The 20,658-nt window shown below is 39.7% G+C and overlaps 1 protein-coding gene across 1 annotated transcript; it reads right to left on the bottom strand.

The window, feature by feature from the left end:
- Positions 1 to 80: 80 nt before the first annotated feature.
- On the bottom strand, positions 81 to 12,879 carry bmal1a (basic helix-loop-helix ARNT like 1a). The gene is made up of 19 exons (XM_072434404.1): positions 12,707 to 12,879; positions 11,539 to 11,602; positions 10,972 to 11,119; positions 10,616 to 10,636; positions 10,445 to 10,474; positions 9,905 to 9,934; positions 9,285 to 9,442; positions 7,721 to 7,800; positions 7,430 to 7,522; positions 6,473 to 6,590; positions 6,014 to 6,163; positions 4,349 to 4,595; positions 4,120 to 4,226; positions 3,867 to 4,017; positions 3,526 to 3,605; positions 3,336 to 3,444; positions 2,904 to 2,997; positions 2,365 to 2,449; positions 81 to 2,209 (listed from the first exon to the last, which is right to left on the bottom strand). The coding sequence occupies exons 2-19, from the start codon at positions 11,582 to 11,584 to the stop codon at positions 2,052 to 2,054; spliced, it is 1,905 nt and encodes a 634-aa protein (XP_072290505.1). The 5' UTR covers positions 11,585 to 11,602; positions 12,707 to 12,879; the 3' UTR covers positions 81 to 2,051.
- Between the last annotated feature and the right edge of the window lie 7,779 nt (positions 12,880 to 20,658).

The raw sequence follows: 20,658 nt of genomic DNA on the forward strand, positions 1-20,658 counted from the left end.
GATGGCAACGTTATAAAAATATCAGGGCAGTTCTGATTGGCTGAAGCTTCACTTCTGAGTCATGAACACGGCACCAAAGATGACAGAAACAAATAATTTTATTTTAAAAATATTTCACTGCTGATACATACAATACACTCATCATACTCATATATTTGCATAAAGTATACTCTTACATGATAATATTTAAAGATCTGATACATTTTTGTCAGTGGGGAGGGGTTGCAACATGGGGACACTGTTGTAGTGTAGAAACATTGAACAGAAAACCACTGGACCAGAGGAAATTGAGGAGAGAGCTGCCGACTGATTGGAGGAGGACTGGAGAGAAGCTGGAAACAATATGAAGGCGTTTGGGTGTAATACTGCAAGAGCCCACAGTGTCTCTAATTCTAGATTCCCTTGACATTTAAGTTCATTACCAATATTAGGAGTCAAACAAACTGTTAAAGAGTACTTTTATTTTTATTTAACCGTACTGTAGCCCCAAAACATTAAAATCCCACTTAAGAAAATGTGTTTTCTTTTTGATAATAATCAAAACATTAACAGCATTTGACTCTTGATAAATAATCATACTACAAATGATTAGAGATAGATTACAGATACAGTTTTTTGCAGAGGCTGCTGGTACCTCCTGGGGTTGTGACACTATTTGAGATAATAATTCTTAAGACACAGATTCCAGATAATTACCTTTGACATGTAAATAATGTGATTGTTATGAAGTTTTCAGGCCAAGTCCTCCTCTAACCACACACAGAGAGCAGAGAGTTGTGTTGTAAATATGAATCAGTGTGGAGACCCCTCCCCTCGACCTCTGACCACATGAAGTGATTAGAGACCATCCATTCCTGTACCAGCCCAACCCTGTTCCCTGTTGCTTAGCTTTCTACAGTTTAGCCCTCTCAGCTAAAAGCTAGTTTGCATTGAATCTTTTGAGTAGCCACTGTTTGGCTGACAAGTATGACATAGCACTAAGCAGCTCAGAGGTATTTCAACATCTCCCATTTCAACCGCACGAAGCAACAGATCAGCCATTTCCAGTATTAGCATTTGGGCCAGTGAACCGTATGTGACGTGTGACGTAGTGGAGAGGCAGTGCGACCCTGACGTCAGTGCTTTCTGCCGACGCTGAACAGGGAGCGCAGAAGAGCAGAGTGCAACTAATGGCAGTGAACAATACTTTTCCTTCTTGACCCAGAACCTTCAAGCCACAGGACATTGCATCTCAAAAGTAGAGATCTTCACAGTCTGATACAAACCTTAGCAAGATTCTCATTTTTAAATCGTATTTTGCAAAGACATGGTTTGCCCATTTCATTAATCATTAGTATTCTATAAGTTCTTTAACCAGATTACTTTGTAGTGTACTTTTCTTTTCTTTTTTAAATGTGTTCAATTGCTAACACAGTATTCAACAATAGATCTTAATCCATGTATGATCACCTTGAATGCATACTAGTTGATACTAGTCAATAACTACCCTAATATACATGGTGAGAAGCAGCTTGAGACCTCTACAGCACACTGTAAAAGAGCAGCACAACCGTGTACACCTTTTGGAGTCGAGTGAAGGAGAATTTCAAAGAGGGCAATTTCCAGGTGAAGCTTCAAAACTGGTCCGCTGTGCTTAGTGCCTGGTAGTGTCCTGCAAGAGACCAGCTGTAACTGTAAAGACAACCAGGATGTCTCAAGAGTCCAGTGTTGGAGTCACTGCCTGACAAAGTTCAGTCAGACATTTTACTCCCGTTATGAAAAAAGTTTTTACTAAACACCACAAAACGACCGTCTCATCACGGCATAGAAAGTTAAGTGTTGTTTAATGTTGAAGCTGCACCGCAGAGATAATCTGTTCCAATCCTCCTTCTGCTGGAGATCCGGGACACTTGGAATGATGAGTTGGAGTGACTCCAAACAGCGGTAGCTCTGCACCCTGTCTATACCTAGTGATCTTTTAAGAAGGCTTGTGTTTTTTACAGTGTAGTCATGGGGATGGTTGGACCCTCTCCAGCAGTGGCTCTGGGGCGAACAGGAGTCTTTGAGAACCATTACAAAGGCCAGGGAAGGTCGCTGAAGTCCACGGGACCTCCCAGCCCGGCGTCCGCCTCCAACAGGGACATGATGACAGCCATAGCCGCCTCGTCGTTGCTGGGACTGCTGGAGCCCGGCTCGTCTATGATGTCTATACTTAGGTGAGAGTTGTCACCTGGGCACAGAGACAAGTTTAGTGAAGAGGTGGAACAATAGTGTCCATCTATAAAAGGGGTTATTTGTGATCAATATGGGAAAGAAAGAGCACCATCTTATTATATCACTGATAAGGTTTACCATTTTTGTTTCATTTTAGTAAAAACAACTTACTCATAATGGACTGGTTTGAGTACGGGTAGCCCACCGAGTCAGGTCCAGGAATGATCGGCAGCTCAGGCGTCCCTCCATTTTGAATCTGCAATTGGCATAAAGAGACATTTGCATGTGCACAACTATTGGCTGCAGCAGAAGGGTTTTGTTACTTATGTAAAAGCAGAAGGGTTTTGTTACTTATGTAAAAGTACAGATACTGGGGCAAAACATTTACTACTTATTTGTAATAGTATCACATACATAAAAAAAAAAAAAAAATCAATGTACCAGTTGAAAAATGTACTTCATAGATTTTGAGATCTAGATTTTGAAGCCAATGGAAGGTCTCAAAGCCTCCAGGAAAGTACTTTAAAATACTCCAGTTAAAAATGTAGTCGAAGGTACTAATAGATACCTAAAAATCTTACTTCGGGTTATGTAATAACCAGTGGTGGAAGTAACAAAGTAAAAGTACTGTCTCTTTTGGAGTTGATAAATGAGTTCAAATGTTCTAAAACAATAAGTAACATTCCCAGGACGAGGGTTAGGGGTGTTACCTTCTTCCCTCCAGGTGAGCAGGTGTCTGGAGGAGGAGTGCTGGTGATGTTCAGAGGACTAGAGCCACAGCTGGAGGGGGAGGAGCCTCGGATCCTGAACCACACGCAAGACAATCAAATTAGACAAATCACATTGTGCTCGACAGACTGATTTTTACATTAAGAAGACTACTGCGTGACCCAGACAACAAGACAAAGGTGATGATTGGTATAGAGTAGATCAGGCAAACAGACAACGATACATCACCATCTATTGAGTGATGGTAATAATAGATTCTCAGAAATGGGCGGCAAGTTTAGTAGTAGTCGTAAACCCAGATGCTGAGTCAACATAAGGTGTTAGAACACTAACCCATAGTCTAAGTGGGGCTGGGCCTTTTTACGTGGCGACATTTTAACGTTAAAATTATAACTGCAGTAAAAAGACTTTACCTCTGAATCTCCATCACTTCTTCGGCGATCATGCGCCCGATCTTGCCCGCCCCTGCTCTCGTTCCACCGGGGATTCCAGGCACGGTCTGAAATGCTCGCCGCCCCCCACCTTAAATACAACAAACATAACATTTACATTGATACAAGAACACTAAGGCAGACAGTTGTATAATCATTCCAGCTGACTTACCTTCTGACGTGAGAACACTGTCCATACTCTGTGGAGAAGCTGCTGACTGGGGGTAATCCGAGCCTTCCATCATGGAACACCTGCAACACACACATCACAAACAATGAACACACCTCAGTGTTAGGCAGGGAAGGCTACGAATTAAGACAGGGACACTGTGCATTAAGAGCTACGTTTTGATCAGTTTCTTTTTGGAAATGCGACGTTTCACTACATCAAGTTGGAAAGATACATGATAATAATTTTCCAGTGTTCTCCTCATAATTATTCAAACTTAAAGAGACCCCAAAAGCTCTTCCCAAATATCACCCAATCTTATAGAGAAATGAAAAAGTACTCACGACACAACTGTGTTTGTAGACACAATGTACTCCACCTCCTTTGTCCAGGGGTTCATGAAGCTAAACCAGCGGCTCCGGAGCGTGATGAAGGAGCCATCTTTTATTTTAAACTTGTAACAGTTGGTGTTGATTTTCTCTCTCATCTGCAGCACTGTGAAGAAAGAGCAACAAAGGATTCATACACCGGTATTTGGATACATTTATCTTTCTCCGTCTTTCCCATTGTCAAAAGCTATATTGTAAACAGCAATACCTTGTCTGTGACACTCTGTCAGATGATTAATGTCGTCTTGGTGGAAATACTCATAGAAGGAGGTCCCAAGCAGCTCTTGCGGCAGGTAAGCTAGGATTGCTGTTGCTCTAAACAACACAAGATGCAACATAATTTTGTAAAGCAATGTATCCTGTGACCTCAATAATGTACAGCGCAATCAGCCAAAAGACACTGAAAGCAAAGAACAGAAGTAAATTTAGGATCTTACCTCTGGTCGACAAAGACAAACTTGCCATCGATGGCGTGTCTGGAGACGTATTCTGTGGGCTTGACCCTGATGTCTGCGAGGCTGGGCTGAGGGACAATGTGAGGGTGCAATCGGCCGATGGCCACCAAGCAGCTAAGATTACACCCTTCATTGTCTGGCTCATTGTCTTCGTCAAGGCCCATTTTCGTGGGTGGCCAGCTCTTCAGGTAGCCCGTGCTGTGGATGGTGCAGAAGCTCTTACGATCAGCTGTAACCAGAACAAGAGACGAGTGTTATATTAGAGCTGGAGAGGCGAGATCCCAGAGGGGCCCAGCACCATGCTGTGGAGAGGAAGGGGAATCTTAGGGGTCAGTGAGCCGAACATTATCCACTGTTCCTGGACAACAGCTGTTACAATCTCATCTCTTTAAGCTTTATGAATGTTGTGCCAAAATTGTATGAAGTAAATGACGTGGATGTTCACTGGATGTTAACTTTTGCAAACCTGCATGTGAAGAAGAATTGTGTTCGTTCACCAAGTACTAAATCCATAATATACCATTGAAAAGGCAACATAAATATGATACATGAACACCAGTGACATTGTTTTTAAAAAGAAGACTGGTAGTTACATTTGCCTAAACTGAACGGTCCATTCTGTTCTGGTTTAAAATGGTTGGCCTGACAGGACTTGCAAAGCCCCTTAGTGCACACCTCAGTTCCCTTCATCAACCAGAGCCACATCCAGCCATATGTTCCCTCTGCTCTCAGACCCAGGAGAAAAACAGGCACAAAGCCAAAGGGGTTCAACTCTGCCATGGCCCGAGTCAGTATGAACATTCTCCACTCAGCTCTGGAAAGTCAACCTTCTGATTTGTGTTGTTCACAAGATTAATTAGAAAAATGTAATTCAGACATCGTCAGCATGGCCAAGCAGGAGCAGTCAAACATCCATGGCCACCCACCCGTCCATCCACTCAATGACATTTTACTGTATTAATCCATCTGGCTCTGCCACATATTGTGGAGCAAGCTCCAAGTTCACTTTGACTTCATCAGGTTTGCATTATGTTGCTCTAAACTACATTTCCAATGGTGACTACATTTGGTCTTTAGACTTCACAAAAGCAGTGATTCGGGTGTGCAATAAGTCTCATCATTTAAAACTGAAAACTGGACAGAGAAGGACAGGTATCTTCCTCTCAATATTACAGTAATAATGAATATAAGATTGTATGATTATAGATAAGCACACAGATGAAAATGTATTAATGTATAACAATGTAGAATATTATTATTGTATCATATAAAGTCATACAGAGGGCATTTTAAAAGCTTTTCTATGGCTGCACTGAACAGTGCTTTAATAAGTACATACAACTAAAAGGGCCCAACTTCCTGTGTCGTTTAATGAAGGTAGTGAGGTATGATTCCTGGTTTAATAAGGATGTGGCTCTAAAAATAGAAAGGCAAACACCAGGGAGGGAGAGCTTTCATCCCGGCAGCTCAATGAGAACATACAGACTTAAAGTATGCAGGGTGTTGGAAAAGCCCTTTGACTGAGACTTCAATACAGCAGCAGAAATGGCTGGTGTGCGGAGGGCTTAGCGGTGAATGAATAATGGCAATACAAGTATATGGATAGGCATAAATGTACAGTATGTAAATCCATGGAGAGTCATGCACCTTTTTTCTTGGAGCAGGTTGAAGGGAACTCTTTATCCTCCACTTTGACAGACGGTCTGTTACACTTCATTCTGCAGAAAAACGACCGCCTCGCCCCCGAACAGAGTCGCGAGGGTCCGGGGGTGATGTCTGTCTTAACGGGAAGACCAGCTGCACACACACAAGAGCATGTGTTCACATCACAATAAGCACTGATGTCATGGAGCCAGCCTTCAAACGGCTCCGTCTGTTACCCACGGCCTGATAAAGACTTGGGTTGCAAAACATTTTCCATTTTGAAAATTCATATGCCTTTTCCAATTCAGTGTTCACAATGTCGTAATATGGAGCAGATTGAATAGCTGTTGCATCACATCAGAGGTCTTTGTCATCATAGCTTACACACACTGCTTTGACATGAGTTAAACTATAAATAATTCTGTCCATTATTCACTAAACAGTGCTGGACGTTTGACTCACTCTTAGCGTCGATGAGTCTCTCTCGTGGAGCTGTATCAGAGGACGACAACTGCTCTTTGACCTTTGCAATGTCCTTGGGGTGAAGGTAGTCAAAGAGGCTCTGACCAATCAAGTCATTCTGGACACAAGAAACAACTTGAAACATTAGATTTACAACTAAAACCTCACAGACAAGCACAATGGACAGTACATTTGATCCAGCATTTTAGACAAAAGGTTGCATGATTTAAACATCGAGTCGAGTCACTTAAATTCAACTTGAGACATTAAGGCCATGTACACACGTATTTTGTGTAAACGCATCGACGCCCTTTGTTTTATAAAAAGTACTGCGTAATCATTTTAAATATACGTCAATCCACACAAACTTAAATAAACATGCCCAACCCAATAGTTGAAAGTGCTTGTCTAAAAGTTAGACCCAATCTAGTCATGCTACTTGCCGGGTTTCGCAAGTGGCATGACTTCAATGTGGAGGAAGGGTTATTTGGTACAAGATAACCGACTGTAAAGCACTCCTGTGCTCCGCAACAAGAAGCAGTAGTTGGGTTTGCAAAAATCGAGCAAGAAAAAACCCACTTGTACGAACAAAAGTAACACACTTCTCAAAGGATCCATGTTGTCCACTGTCAGGCATGAACAAGGACACATATGTGACGTGTATTCATTAATTGTCGCAGATAGTGACGTTTGGGAACTTAAAACACCACTTACCCATGTCCACACTTAAACACAAAACCAGAGTTTAACAAAATCTTCACTGTGGTCGGAGTTTTCCAAAAGCACCGACCCTGCAGTTGTGTGTGGATGACATGTCCAATCGTAGAAAAATATAGGTGTTTTATCAGATACGTGTGTACATGGCCTAAAGATGACATAATGCTTTTTTCAAGTATTTAGTATTAAACTGACATGCATAGTTCATTGCAACAAACGGGTCCAGTTTATTTTACACACCTGACTGTAGTTTAAAATCTTATAGACCGATTCAGAAACAAAGAGGATTTTGCCACGATCACACCCAACCACAAAGAGGAACCCGTCAGCCGCCTGCAGAAGTGAAGACAACAAGGGATATATACATGATTAAGCAAAGGCAAATGTTCAACTATGACAAGGCAAGATTCAAAAGGCTATTACTATTACTATATAACGTAACCAAAAGGAAAAAGCTATAATGTCGCTTTTATTCAAGAATTAAACCTAAATCTATAATGTTTTTGGCTGCTAAACGCTGCTTGTACTTACTCGTAATATCAAGTGCTTGAGCTCATCGTCTGAGAGAAATGAAGGCTTGTAGTTAGCTTCTGTGTATGGGTTTGCAGCACCTGTAGAACACGAACAAGGTCAAACGTTTTGATGCACTTCAAAAAGCGTCATTAAATGGATGTTTGTAATGCATGGATTAATGGGAAAAATAATTCCAAATCATGTTTATCCTGTATTATTTTTGGACAAATCAAGTCTTCTTTCATCTAATTTACTGCAATTTACATAAAATATTCAAGTCTGCCTGACTGAAGGAAAAGAAAGGCATTTATTTGGTAATTTATTTTCCTCAACCTCAGCTCCACCATGAGCTATAATAGGGAAACCAGAAAATACCAAGAAATATCCCCTTTTATGGGCTTATTGATATAATGTTACCTGATGTGAAAGTATTAGTATTATTTAGTCTTATGCTAGCTATTTTTACTTTACTTTATTTAATTATTATTTACTTTATTTTATTATTATCATTGAGCGTCTGCGTGATGTCACGCAGGCACTATGTTCTTGTATTGTGAGTGTTTTTATTATTATATTTTCCATGATTTTCCATTTAGCCAGTTTCAACTCCTTAACGCTTCAACCGATTTCAACATGTTATACCTCATTACGATCGCTTTCGCAGTAGTACGTGTGATATTACTTTTGACAGTTGAACAACTTTTACATTTTGCAGAATCTTCAAAAGTATTAATACTTTTTCCCCATTTTTAAATGAATTTTGAGTGTCTGCGGAATTCTTTAGCCTTTATTCTTTAGAATTTTGTGACGGAGCCAGTAGAGCGAGAGAGCGAGAGAGAGAGAGAGAGAGAGAGAGCGAGAGAAATGGAAAACATAATAATAATAATAATAATAATAATAATACAAAATTTGTGACATCACTCACAATACAAGAACATATAGTGCCTGCGTGACATCACGCGCAGACACTATATGTTCTTGTATTGTGGAGAGGGAGTGAGGGGGAGAGGGGTAGACTTTATTCTTTAGCATTTTGGGACGGAGCCAGTCGAGCGAGAGAGAGAGAGGGGGAGAGGGAGAGAGGGAGAGAGAGGGGGAGAGATGGGGAGAGAGGGAGAGACACAGACACTCCAGCAATGGCTTCAGCCATTGCAGATTTTCTAGTTATTATTTTATTTTTATCTTCATCTTTTTATTTTTTCCTCCATTCCCTATTAAGATATGAGGAGTTTTGTTAATAAGAGTTTTTTGTTTTGTTTTGTTCTTCTATTAAGAGTGTTTTTTTCAAACTTCCTATAAGTTATCCGTCTACTGTATCTACTGTATCTACTGTATCTACTGTATCTACTGTATCTACTGTATCTACTGTATCTACTGTATCTACTGTGTTGTAACACCGACATTTCCCCATGTGTGGACAATAAAGGATTATCTCATCTTATCTTATCTTATTTTTGAGTTCTTTCACCACACATCTGAGACATATAGCCATACAGACCATTCTGCTATTTTTTCTTTCCTTTTTCCACTAAAGCTCGTCTGGCAATGAGTGACTGTCTGGAGCCCATGTCGGTTTGCTAACCTCTAAGCGTCTTCATGTGCTGGACGGCCATGCGCAGCACTGTGAGCTTGTCCAGTTTGCGGGACATGGCGTTGCAGGTGGGCACCAGTGAAGCCAGCTCGTCGATGAAGCTGTTCATTTTATCCCGACGCCTCTTCTCAATCTGACTGTGAGCTTCTCTGTGGGTGAACAACACACGTTTAGACAATAGACTCACACTTTCAGTCTTTAGAATCAACTCAAATACATTACATCATAAAAAACGTTTTCAGTATAGTCAGGCTAGCCACTTTTCCCATTTTATACAAAGACATGTAAATCTTCTCTCGTTAAGTGCCAATGGATGTGATTGACAATTTATCAGAGAAATGCTGTGTTCATCCATGTCAAAACACAGCAAGTTGTGTGTAAAAACAATTAAAATAACAGGAAAATTGAGACTCAGCGAGCGAATATAAGACATTAAGAGATATTAAATGTCTTCCACTACAACTGAAGATCTGTGTTTGGCCTGGCTACAAATTTGTCGGCAGTCATTTGCAGTGAGCCTGATCCCAGACCCTGCGTTCGAACAGAAAGTAGCTGGCTAGACTTATTGACATATTGATTGTACAGAAACAAAGGAAAGAGGGGTCTTTTACCTGGCATTTTTAATCCGGCCTTGTTGGTCACTAGAAAGGAAAATACAGTACAGTGTTACTGGTTTGAAATGTTTCATCAACAAACAGAGCAAGACAAGAGAGCCATTCTAATGCTGTAACCTTAGTTAATCATCGGCGTCCAAGCTTATGCAACGTGCCAGAGTTACATGGCACAGTACAGAGCGCTGATCCTATAGGTAGGCTTCCTTCACACAATTATCGGTACGTCAAATGAAAAAAAACACCATCAGGACAGCTTTAAATTACATCCTCCAACACTGCCGTTCTCATATGCACTGCTCCCCCTTTCAATTTACACCCTTTATAAAACATAATCATTCTTGAATCAGCTCATTTTGCAGCCTTCATAAATCCATTTAAAAACTGCTAGCCATTGTAATATTATATTTTTCTCTGTACGGAATACAGATTTACTGACTAGTGAAAGTATATCAAAAGCCCTGATGAGACAAATCATTGACAAATATTTGACTATAGTATAAAAGCAGGTTTGCGTCCATGATGATGATATGATCTTACCCCATTTTATCCTTGTCTGGGTCCATGTCACTGATGGAAGAAGCACACGTGAGTGAAAGGGCACAGCACAGTCACACACAGTTCAGGGGAAGAGAAGGGCTCAGACTCGAGTCACAAATCATTACAGGAAACATACAAGTAGAATTTGCTATAGTGAAAATGTTAACTTACTCAAATGAGAAGCCATCAATTCTGCAAAGAAACACACATTTACATCGTCAGTTTTTTTGTTTCTGTGTTACATTGAATCACAATAAGGTTGAAGAAACAAATGAGTCATTGGCAACATCATTGTTATAGGTTTTTGTGTTCTCTAAATTGTTCATAAAACCGCTGTACATAAGAGTGTTATTACTATTCTAAGTTATCCGTTTTTATTATTATACTTCTGTGCCTATTCTATGTTGCAACACTGGAATTTACAACAAATAAAAGGTGCTCTTATCTGCTTTTTAATCAATATGTGCAATTATGAGCATCACTTTATGTCCCTGTTATTATTAGTGTGAGTATTGCGCTGCACTCACTGGTAGTCTGTGGTGCTGCCCTTCCTCTTCCGTGTGTAGTCCATGCCGGGCGTGCTGATGGAGCTGGAGATGAGATCAGTGGAGCCCGGGGACATGAAGTCTGACATGGTAGACGAGATGTCCATCCTCTGATCTGCCATCAGGTCATCTGCACCAACAAATACAGTGTCAAAACAGAGAACAAATAACATCTGATCAATTAAAAATCAAATGTATCATAGTGTAACAGTCTGTCATTCTTGTGGTGCGGTTTATGTTTTAGGCAGCTTAGTGTTCAGTTTTGCCTGCTGCCTTTTTGGAAGTACTGGACCTGAGACAAATATGGACTTTCCCCAAAGCACTGCGACCTCTGGCTCTCCAGTCTTCACATATTAGCTTTCATTTTTACAGATGCAGTTCACTTTAAACAACGAAACAAACTCTGTACCCCTTATGGCACATGCAGTCAATTACATTTACTTTATCTCTAGAGAAACAGCTGTTGTGCCCTAAAAAGTCATCTTTACTGATACCCTTTAACTTATGGTATCAAACAGCAGAATAACCGCAATAAAACTTCGTACTCACCGCAAATGTTCATCACAGCGTCTGTGTTAAAATCATCTCCTTCCATCCACTCTGGAGCTCTCAACTATGAACAAACAGAAGAAAGAAGATTTAACCTTAAATTTAGACTGCAAGCTGCGTGAACATGAAGCTGCTATTGTCCTTAAGTGAGTGCATCATATTCAGCACACTGTCCGTGATGTGCAGCCTGAAGCAGGTCATGGCAAAGCTGTAGCTTTGAATCAGGGACAAAGCAAAGAACAAAGCAACATATCTCTCTTGTACATTAACTACATTATCATTATTTTAGTATTCAATTAATATGGTAATCTTTTCCACTAATTTACATATTTTGGGGTAATTACTGCTTTGTCATAAGTCATAAGAGTCATAAGACCTCTTTTGAGTTATAAAACCTCTTCTATCATCACATGGCTTGTTTAATTCATTTATTTTATCCTAAGTGAACCACCATGCACTTTTATGCTTACAGTTACAGCAAGACTTATAACTTGAACCAAAGAAACATTTGTATTTTAATGTTGTTGTTTTTCATTTGTTGATGAATTTGCTCTTGTTGGATTACTAGTTGTATTGGTTTAAAAAAATGGAACTAGTGATTAGAGCTTATTTTTGTATTAGTATAGTATTTTATGTGTATTGTGCAGCACTTTGGAAACCTTTTTTTATTTTTATTTTTTAAATAGATGACAGCAAATGAAAAAAAACAAAAAAAATAGAAAAAAATAACTTTTGCACTAAATTTTAAAATGAACATATTTGACAGACTTTGGACTAAATGGGACAAATATGACAGACTACACATTTAGGACCATGTTCAGATGTCTTGGCCTATGTTTGCATATTCTCTCTATGTAGTGTTCTCCATTTTGTTTTGTGAAAATTTATGAAATGTGCCTGATAAATAAAGGGGACAATTCAAATCTATTCAAACTACAGAGGATGCATCTGCTGGATTCGACTACATGGGCTTAACATAAGTTCACCTGTGTGTCTTTGAGGGATTCTGACCCCTGCAGACGGGAATATTTGACTGGAAATATCATCTAAACTGCATCTACCCATCATCTCTCTGGTGAGCCTCCTCTTCATTGGCATAACCGATAGTAATCCAGTGAACTTGTTGAAAAGCCAAATGTGTGAAACTTGAGGAGGCTGCGGTCATTACCTGGACTGGAGACTGGAACAGTGCTCCTGGACAACCGTGGATTTGGGTGGATCAGTCTGGTATACTCAGTGTTGAACTGGTCTGGATCTGGTGGGATTCAGTCTGACCTAGTTTCATTCAGTTTGGTGGGGTATAGTCCTCCTCGATATGATCTGAGCTCAACGGGTCCACGTCTGGAGAGACACAAACATTCAAAAGCCATCAGTATTGTGCCCTTGCTTAGACTCATTCCCCTTTTTCGTATCATATTCACAGAGCCTTAACAACAGTAGTTTAATCCAAAGCAATGCAATGAAGGCTGAAGACGTCCAACTAAATGTAAATACACAAACAACTCAAAAATACAAGTGTGGATGTACTGTATTTGAAGAAATATAATTCTCCTTGGTCTGACTGAAACAAACTGATTGATTAATCACAGCTGGTGGACCATTAAAAGATTAGTCAATAACAATCTCTGACAGAGCAGAAATTACATTTTTTTTTTTTTTAATGAAAAGCCCTTATGATAATCCATCAATTTATTCAGTAAAACTCTTTCATGGGGCTTTTGTGATCTAATGATTCATTAATCTAAATTAATGAATTGAATCTAAAACACCATTATCTGTATCCTTTACTGTATACACAAGAACATCTTTTGCAGGCCATTCAAATTACTATTTGCACAGTCATAATAAGTAAATTGCAGAGGCTACAACAGGTAATAGTGTAATACTAATGGCATAATAACGATAATGTCATTTGAATGAGCCTTACAATTAGATATTTTCCCCATTGAGCCTATTATTCAGGGGTACATTCTCAGCTCAGTCTTAACAGTGTCTGCTGTAGAAGAACAGTCATCATGTGTGTGTCTGTAATGAACAGACCAATGCAGATTTGAGGACAAAGGTGCAAGTCTGCTCTAGATCTAAACTGAATGGATGATTGTGAACAGTCTGGATGACAGTGGTGTGTGACAGCAGAGAGAGAAGACTCTGGCTGCAGTGTAAGGTGTGTGTGAGCGCGGACTGGGTCAGGACAGACGTGGTGAGCCCCCTTTTTACTGGGACAAAGGCCTGGGCTGAAGAGGAAAACCACTGTGTCATCGAGACACTGGAGGAGCGGCAGTGGAAAGTGGGTCAGTCGGTCTCTATGGTCCAGCCGCCTCCATTTCCATCCAACACCTCCTCTGCCTCGGTGAGTCAGCAGCAGCAGACGCCTGTTCTCAAACAGGGGAGCCTGATCCAGAGACACTCCACAACACGGCAGGTTCTGACAGCTGGTACCTCACACAATATTTGTCCTGATACGCGGATGTGTAGAACAAAATCTCATCCTCCCAATGCTCTGAATATCAGAACAAAATTGTCTTATGAATAAGTCACGCTTTCAGCTCCGCAGATTAAATCTTAATGCAGTAGTCAACAGGTTAATAATGAATGAATGAATGAATAATGAATTGATGTCATTTAAAAGTGTCATAATACGCATCTCTATCAATACAAGCTTTTTGTAGCGTGTTTTGTTCAAGTGCTTTTGTGGTCGTAGCTAAATTAAAACATCTGGACAATACAACTATGCATACGCAGTGTAAAAAAAGAAAAAGAAAAAAAAAAATTCAAATGAGGGGGCATTCATCATGTGCAATTTTCAACTTGACATGTTGCATTCGGCATTTTGTCCATTGCACAGGAAAGGCAGCAAAAGGTGTGTGAATCAAATATTCCCCATTTTAGCTCCCAAAGTGAAAATTACTTGAATCAAGCAAAAAGCGAAAAAAAAAAGAAATCTCTAATGCCAAGGTAAGGTTAATGCCCCATTTCCATTGTGGTTCCATTTCCAACTCACTAAAGCCAAAACTCTGACGCATCAAAACATTCAATGCTCGGTTGAGGCGGCTCCAGAGAAGAAACAAAAATTTGGGTTCAAAACAAAGCCAGTTTTATTCGCATCCTCCGCTACATAAAACACTCTCGTCATATTTTGCGTGGAGCTTTAGCACACGCAGCCATAAACCTGTGAGTCATTAATGTAACCGCGTTGGCTGTGAGCACCCACACATGTGATTCAAGAAAACCTGGCCTTTAGCCGCTGCATTACTACAGCGCACGAGACACTAAATAAAAGGATAAATATAAATCTGTATCTCGAGTCCTCCAACTACTTTTAATCAGACAGAAGAGAATGACCTCAGCGACCTGCTCATGTTCCAGATGCACTGTACAGTATGTGCTCTCAATGAAGCACTATCACTACATTACACTTACAAGGGTCAAAATAGGATTTACACGACGAGGACCATGTATCTGACTACAGCCAATACAGAGTCCAACATCTCATTCCAACACATTTATCCTTTATGCAAAAATGATTTTGTTGGAAAGAAGTATATCAGCCAGCCAAAGTCATGTTTGTTGTGCATGTTTAAGTCTGAGAATAGTTTATGTGCCGAGAGTCAGAGTAGGGCGTGCAGCCAATGCACACTCTCATTTACATCTGATTATTTGCATTGAATAAGAGCACATACGTATTCTCATTGTGCTGCAAGACTCAACCAATTGGGCACTGAAATGCACCAAAACTAACAAACATACTGGTAGAACACTGTTTAATCCGTTTTTCACTGTCGCCCCACGAGACAATTGCTGTTGTGATTTTGGGCGTTACAAAACTACATTTTATTGAATTGAATTAAAACGTTGCTGGTAGGGATATGGATTTACTTACTTAAAAAACAAATGTCATCATTGTTGTGACCCGAATAAAACTACATGGAGGAAAAGCTGTAGTTGCTTTAGCCACAGCAGAACAAATGTCATGAAAGAGAGAACATTATCCACTGACATCTAAAATCTACAGTTTATATTGCTCCAAGAAAGAAAAGAAACACCTTTAACAAGGACAAGCACTATGATTTTAGACCTCCCTACCCAGCATAATAAGATAATGTAATTATTACACACAGGGATAGGATGATAACCGGTATTAAAAAGCCATGGTATCAATATCGTAAGGATGGGCTTTCTGACCGTATTGACAGGACAGAATTTCACTGCGTCTGAGGCAAAGTAGCACTTGTACTGCCTTGAACTGAATTAATGTATTATTTTGCTCAACTTATTCACATATCACATCATAAATAATGAAAATAAGATGGAAAGGAATAGTCTGAAATCCATTTAAAGCCAGGCCTGCCTGTCGTTCTATGAAGACCTAGTCACTACAAGCTACATATTTTACCCTGATAATAAGTCTGCGCTTCCCCAAATCTAAGCACAGCAGAGCAAGGCATAACCAAAGAGCAATATATCAAACACTCGGGAGGGGCGATGGGGGCGTGTTACAGGTACAAAGTGCTTCCAGAAACAGGGAAGCGTGCTGCGTAATCGTGGGGAGTGCCGCATCATCCTGGTGAGTAGGCCCCGTTCGTCTGCTCATCCACGGGGAAGGATAGACACTGTTCTCTAGCTAAAGACTACAGGAATCAATCAAAAAACACTTTGGGCACATACATTTGAGGTACCAATAGCACGGTAAGAAGGTTAAAAAGTCAATTTTGCATGATAAAGGCCCTTTAAGCATTATAAAACACCAAACTCTTTATGGTCAGTTATCATGCAGTGGGAATTTCATACCGGCCATCTATCGATTAATCTAGTGATTAGTCTTTCAATTAATTCTAATTTGTTTATATTTCGAATGACTTTCACTTTCTTGCCCGTCTAATTTGACGCTCAATCTCACTAAATTGCAACCTGCAAACCAACAATGGAATCAAAATACCTTGGGAGCGTCGTTAGAGATACGTGGTACGTACCGGTAAATCTGGAGTTCACTGAAAATGTCTCTCTCTTTACAAACTAAACAAAACTGCCTGATTTACAATGAAAAACGTTTGCTTCTTTTACAAAGACTCTTTATGCAGTGGTATTCTCATAAACATATTAGGAGCAACTCTATTTAGTCTGCAATCAGTGCTTTTTTGATCAGAAGAGGAAATAGGTGACATTTATACCCCAACTTTTTGAGCTTATAAAAACAGTTTTCCCTCATTATTACCCGTTGGACTAATTCTGTATCGTCCTGCATTTGATTGCTCAGAAAAAAAAAATCTCACCTACCCCCCATTTCCTCCCACAGCTCTGTATTTACTAACTATTATTCAACAACAACAAAATCAGACACTGGGTCAATGTCAAAACAGCAATTTTTCAACAATAAAAACACATAAATGAAAATCTGCTGCTTGATTTGGTGAAAAGGAACTATGAAGATTTTAGTTTTTGCTCTGTTGAAATCACAAACATTTTGTAATAAAAGATAAAATCAATTACCATGTGCTCAGACTGATACAGGCGGCAGTTATGTCATGCAAAACCTGGAGCAAAATCACTTTTCTAATCTACGTACAAGTTTAAACAAAAGTGTAACTAAACATAGCTCATAAGTCTATACCAGCGGTACCTAAACCTTATTTTTCAGCGTGTCAAAATGAATGTGTTAGAGAGTCAAGGGCCAAACCCGTTCATGTTGTGCATGTAAATATTTGTCTGCAAAGAGATTTATTTAACAAATTGTCTTCAATTACAGTACTGTACTTTTTAGTGTGACAGGCTGGTTTGGGCTCCCTTTCCTGACTGTCTTTTTTGTGTAACATTGAATCAAAAAGAGGGCCAAGTTTGGCTAGCGGGGGCCCCACTTTGGGCATCACTGGTCTATCATTCTCTACAGGTTAATTTTGAAAGTATAGAGGTAATTTGTTTGAAATGTTGTGTTTCAATTATGGGCAAATGTTCGTGATAAGGATTTTTGCCGTACTGGAGCAGTCATAGCGGTTTGTATTATCAAGCCATTTTAGATAGCAGTTTACAGTGGACACAAATGTAAAACCATGATCAATATGTTATAGTACTAAAAACAATACTAAACACCCTCACAAAAACACAGAATGATAACACGCTCCGATCACAAAACCCAGTACGTTTCACATTGAAAATTAGATTCAGACTAAATGAGATTATTTTCACAGCTCAGGGCGACAGATGGTCTCTATATGTTGCTCATCATCTTTGTCATAGAAAACTGTATGGACACTTTTCATGGGTCACAGTGTCTCGAACTGTGATCTGATCCTGAGATGATCTGTGTTTTCATCTCCTACAGTGTGCGACAGGTGGATTTAGCCAATCACAGTAAAGTGAACTCTCAGAAGAAGCAGATGGCTTGAGTTACCTCTAAATAGCTTCTTTTTTTTTTTTTTTTAAATAAATTATCTACATGAATAAACTAAATAATATATTTTGACATTGACAAAATAAGACTATTTTGATGTTTTTTAAATGTATTAAAATGTATTTATGATCTAGGCTCTAACATTTTCACTATGATTCTCAAGTATTACTAACTGCGGATGAATAAGATCACTAAATAATAATATAATGACAATGACAGTTTGTGTTTTGTACAGTCACGTAATATTGCAGACTGCAGAACCAGCACACATTTCCAGTTTATGTCAGTCACAATATGAGTTATTAGCACACACTCAGCTCGGTCTGTGCTACGACCATCGGGCGCAGAGTCATATAGAGAAATTACAACGAATCAATAACCGACCATCAGCTCTGGCAACAGATTGGATACAGGGAAGAAGAAGCCCACTGAGGCCCGTTTACATAGCTTTAGCTTAGCCTTTTAGCATGATTCGCACTACTGGGGTCACGTTAGTAAACATTTAACCAGCCCACCCTCCGGTACATACCAAAGAACTCGCTTCCCTCGCCGAGGTTAATGGACTGACACATTCAATCAGACATCCGAGCGCATGTACATACAAGGCACTGCGGTGGATTTGAACCATATTAACCTAGGCACAGAATAGTAGCTCCTAGCTTAGCCAAGTGTCAGGACTTGGCCAGCAGCTAGCGTCCTCCTCCTGCTCCAGAAAACCACACTGACATGACCACAGCGATGGGAAAACATCGACGATCCGCGGTACTGATTGAAGCCCTGCACACTAAATACAGCACGCTACCGACAAATACAAGTCTCGTTTTCAGGTTGTACTTACAATACATCCGGCCGGAGTCTAGATCCATTTAAAGGCAAGGGATAACGTTTGATAGCAGCCCATACAACTGTGACATAAACGATTTTCTGTCGGTGACCCAGTTTCTCTTCACCGTCATGCCTGTCGGACCACTAACCTAGTTTTTCCACCAATGGCATGCGTGATACCGCCAAGGAATCCCTCGTAGCCAATCAGAGTCAGGTTTACCGCGGGAAAATAGGACTGACGTGTGCGCGGACAAATGAGCGGTGAGCAGAGCGGAATGTAGGAGCTGCTTATGTGCGTGTGGAGAACACTGCATTACGAGGTGTCCAGCGACTTTTGGCCCCGCTCCTGATTATGCTCGACTCAGCCAGGCCGTGTGGGCTATTTTGACAGCTGAACTCAAGCTATGACGCCTTAATGTGTCTGATATTACTTCTGCTATTCTTATGTATCAGCAATGGTAAAGCTGAATTCTTCGGGTATTACGTGTTTCTTATGCAATAGTCTGTTCATTCATGTGACAGTGTGTCCTTACCTTATCTATCCTTACAATCACCTGAATATACATAACGAACGTTTGCAATTTATTATTATGTATAGGACGGGCAGGGTTTCATTATTGATTTATGCAGACCTTATTACAGTTGTATGTAGCCTGGAAGCATTTTGTTTAAAGGTTATAAGCACCTACATCATAACCCACAAGATTCCAACTGAACAGAATTATGGGCAGCACAATGACACGCGTTCCTTTCCTATTGCTTGTATTAGACCCTGTAGCTCTTTCACATAGTTGTGTTTTGGGGTCTTACGGGAGCAGATTTACTCACCATTGACACAATTTTGCCACTCAATTGCCAAAATTACAATTGTTGTGATGTCATCTGCATAACCTCTTGGATCTAGTGTGCACTTGCTCCCTCTGGTGACAGCCGAAATTCACACGCAGCCTTAAGTGAAGTCAAGATTACAATTTAAGCAATCTTTTATTCATGCAACTCAACGCACTGCACTGAACACAATCGCCATCACTCACGATCTGCTGTGGATTAGAGTTTGGGAATGGGATGTGACTCCATATGGCATATTATGTGTGCAATGTTGCCCTAGAGTTTAAATTATGTATGTGCTCGTGCAAACAGGCTCACCCTGTTGCCCAGTGTTACGTAAAATTACTATTTTACATTCAATAATCAACCATAAATGTATCATTGATGACATAAAACCATGCAAAAAAATTGTATTTGGCATTTTTGCAGTCATGCTTGAGCTGCAATCAATAATCACTATGTTAAACAGAATTGAAATTAGACATTTCAACAAGCTACATTTTTCAGAAACTGTTTTCCTTAGGATGGAATTCCCTAAAATAAAGACATAACACTTGAGAATGCAGTGCACCGAGTTTGAAACAAGAAGGAGGCTTTAGTAATACTTCTCTACCACGAGATGGCGGTGTGCTGTTGTGTTTAATGGAGTCACGTTTCACTTTTCAAGTTTGGACTTTTAAACGTAACAATGGAATGAGGCAAGATGAAAAATCTCCCGTCTTTTAGTTTGTATTTTTTATTTTTTTAACGGATTTTGAATAATCAAAAAAATATACTCAAGTAACGTTACGAAGAGCAAACATGGATGAGAGTAATTTTAAGAGTAACTGGATGTAATCTCCTATTTATAATTTGAAATGAATGTAATTAGATAATGCACATTTTCAAAGGATAGACACACACATTAGAAAAACTAATAACTACAACTAATAATTTAATATGGTCAACATAAATCTTTTCTCACTGTTACTTCAATAAAAAATAAAAAAAAATAGCCAAACAGGAGACTCGAGCAAACATAACTAAGCAAATGTAACTGCATACATGTAACTGGGTAAAAACGTAAAACTACTGATATTTTA

The sequence above is a fragment of the Eucyclogobius newberryi genome, unplaced genomic scaffold, assembly GCF_026437365.1.
Source record: "Eucyclogobius newberryi isolate DKJ021-1_F unplaced genomic scaffold, fEucNew1.0.hap1 SCAF_7, whole genome shotgun sequence".
Lineage (NCBI taxonomy): Eukaryota > Metazoa > Chordata > Actinopteri > Gobiiformes > Gobiidae > Eucyclogobius > Eucyclogobius newberryi.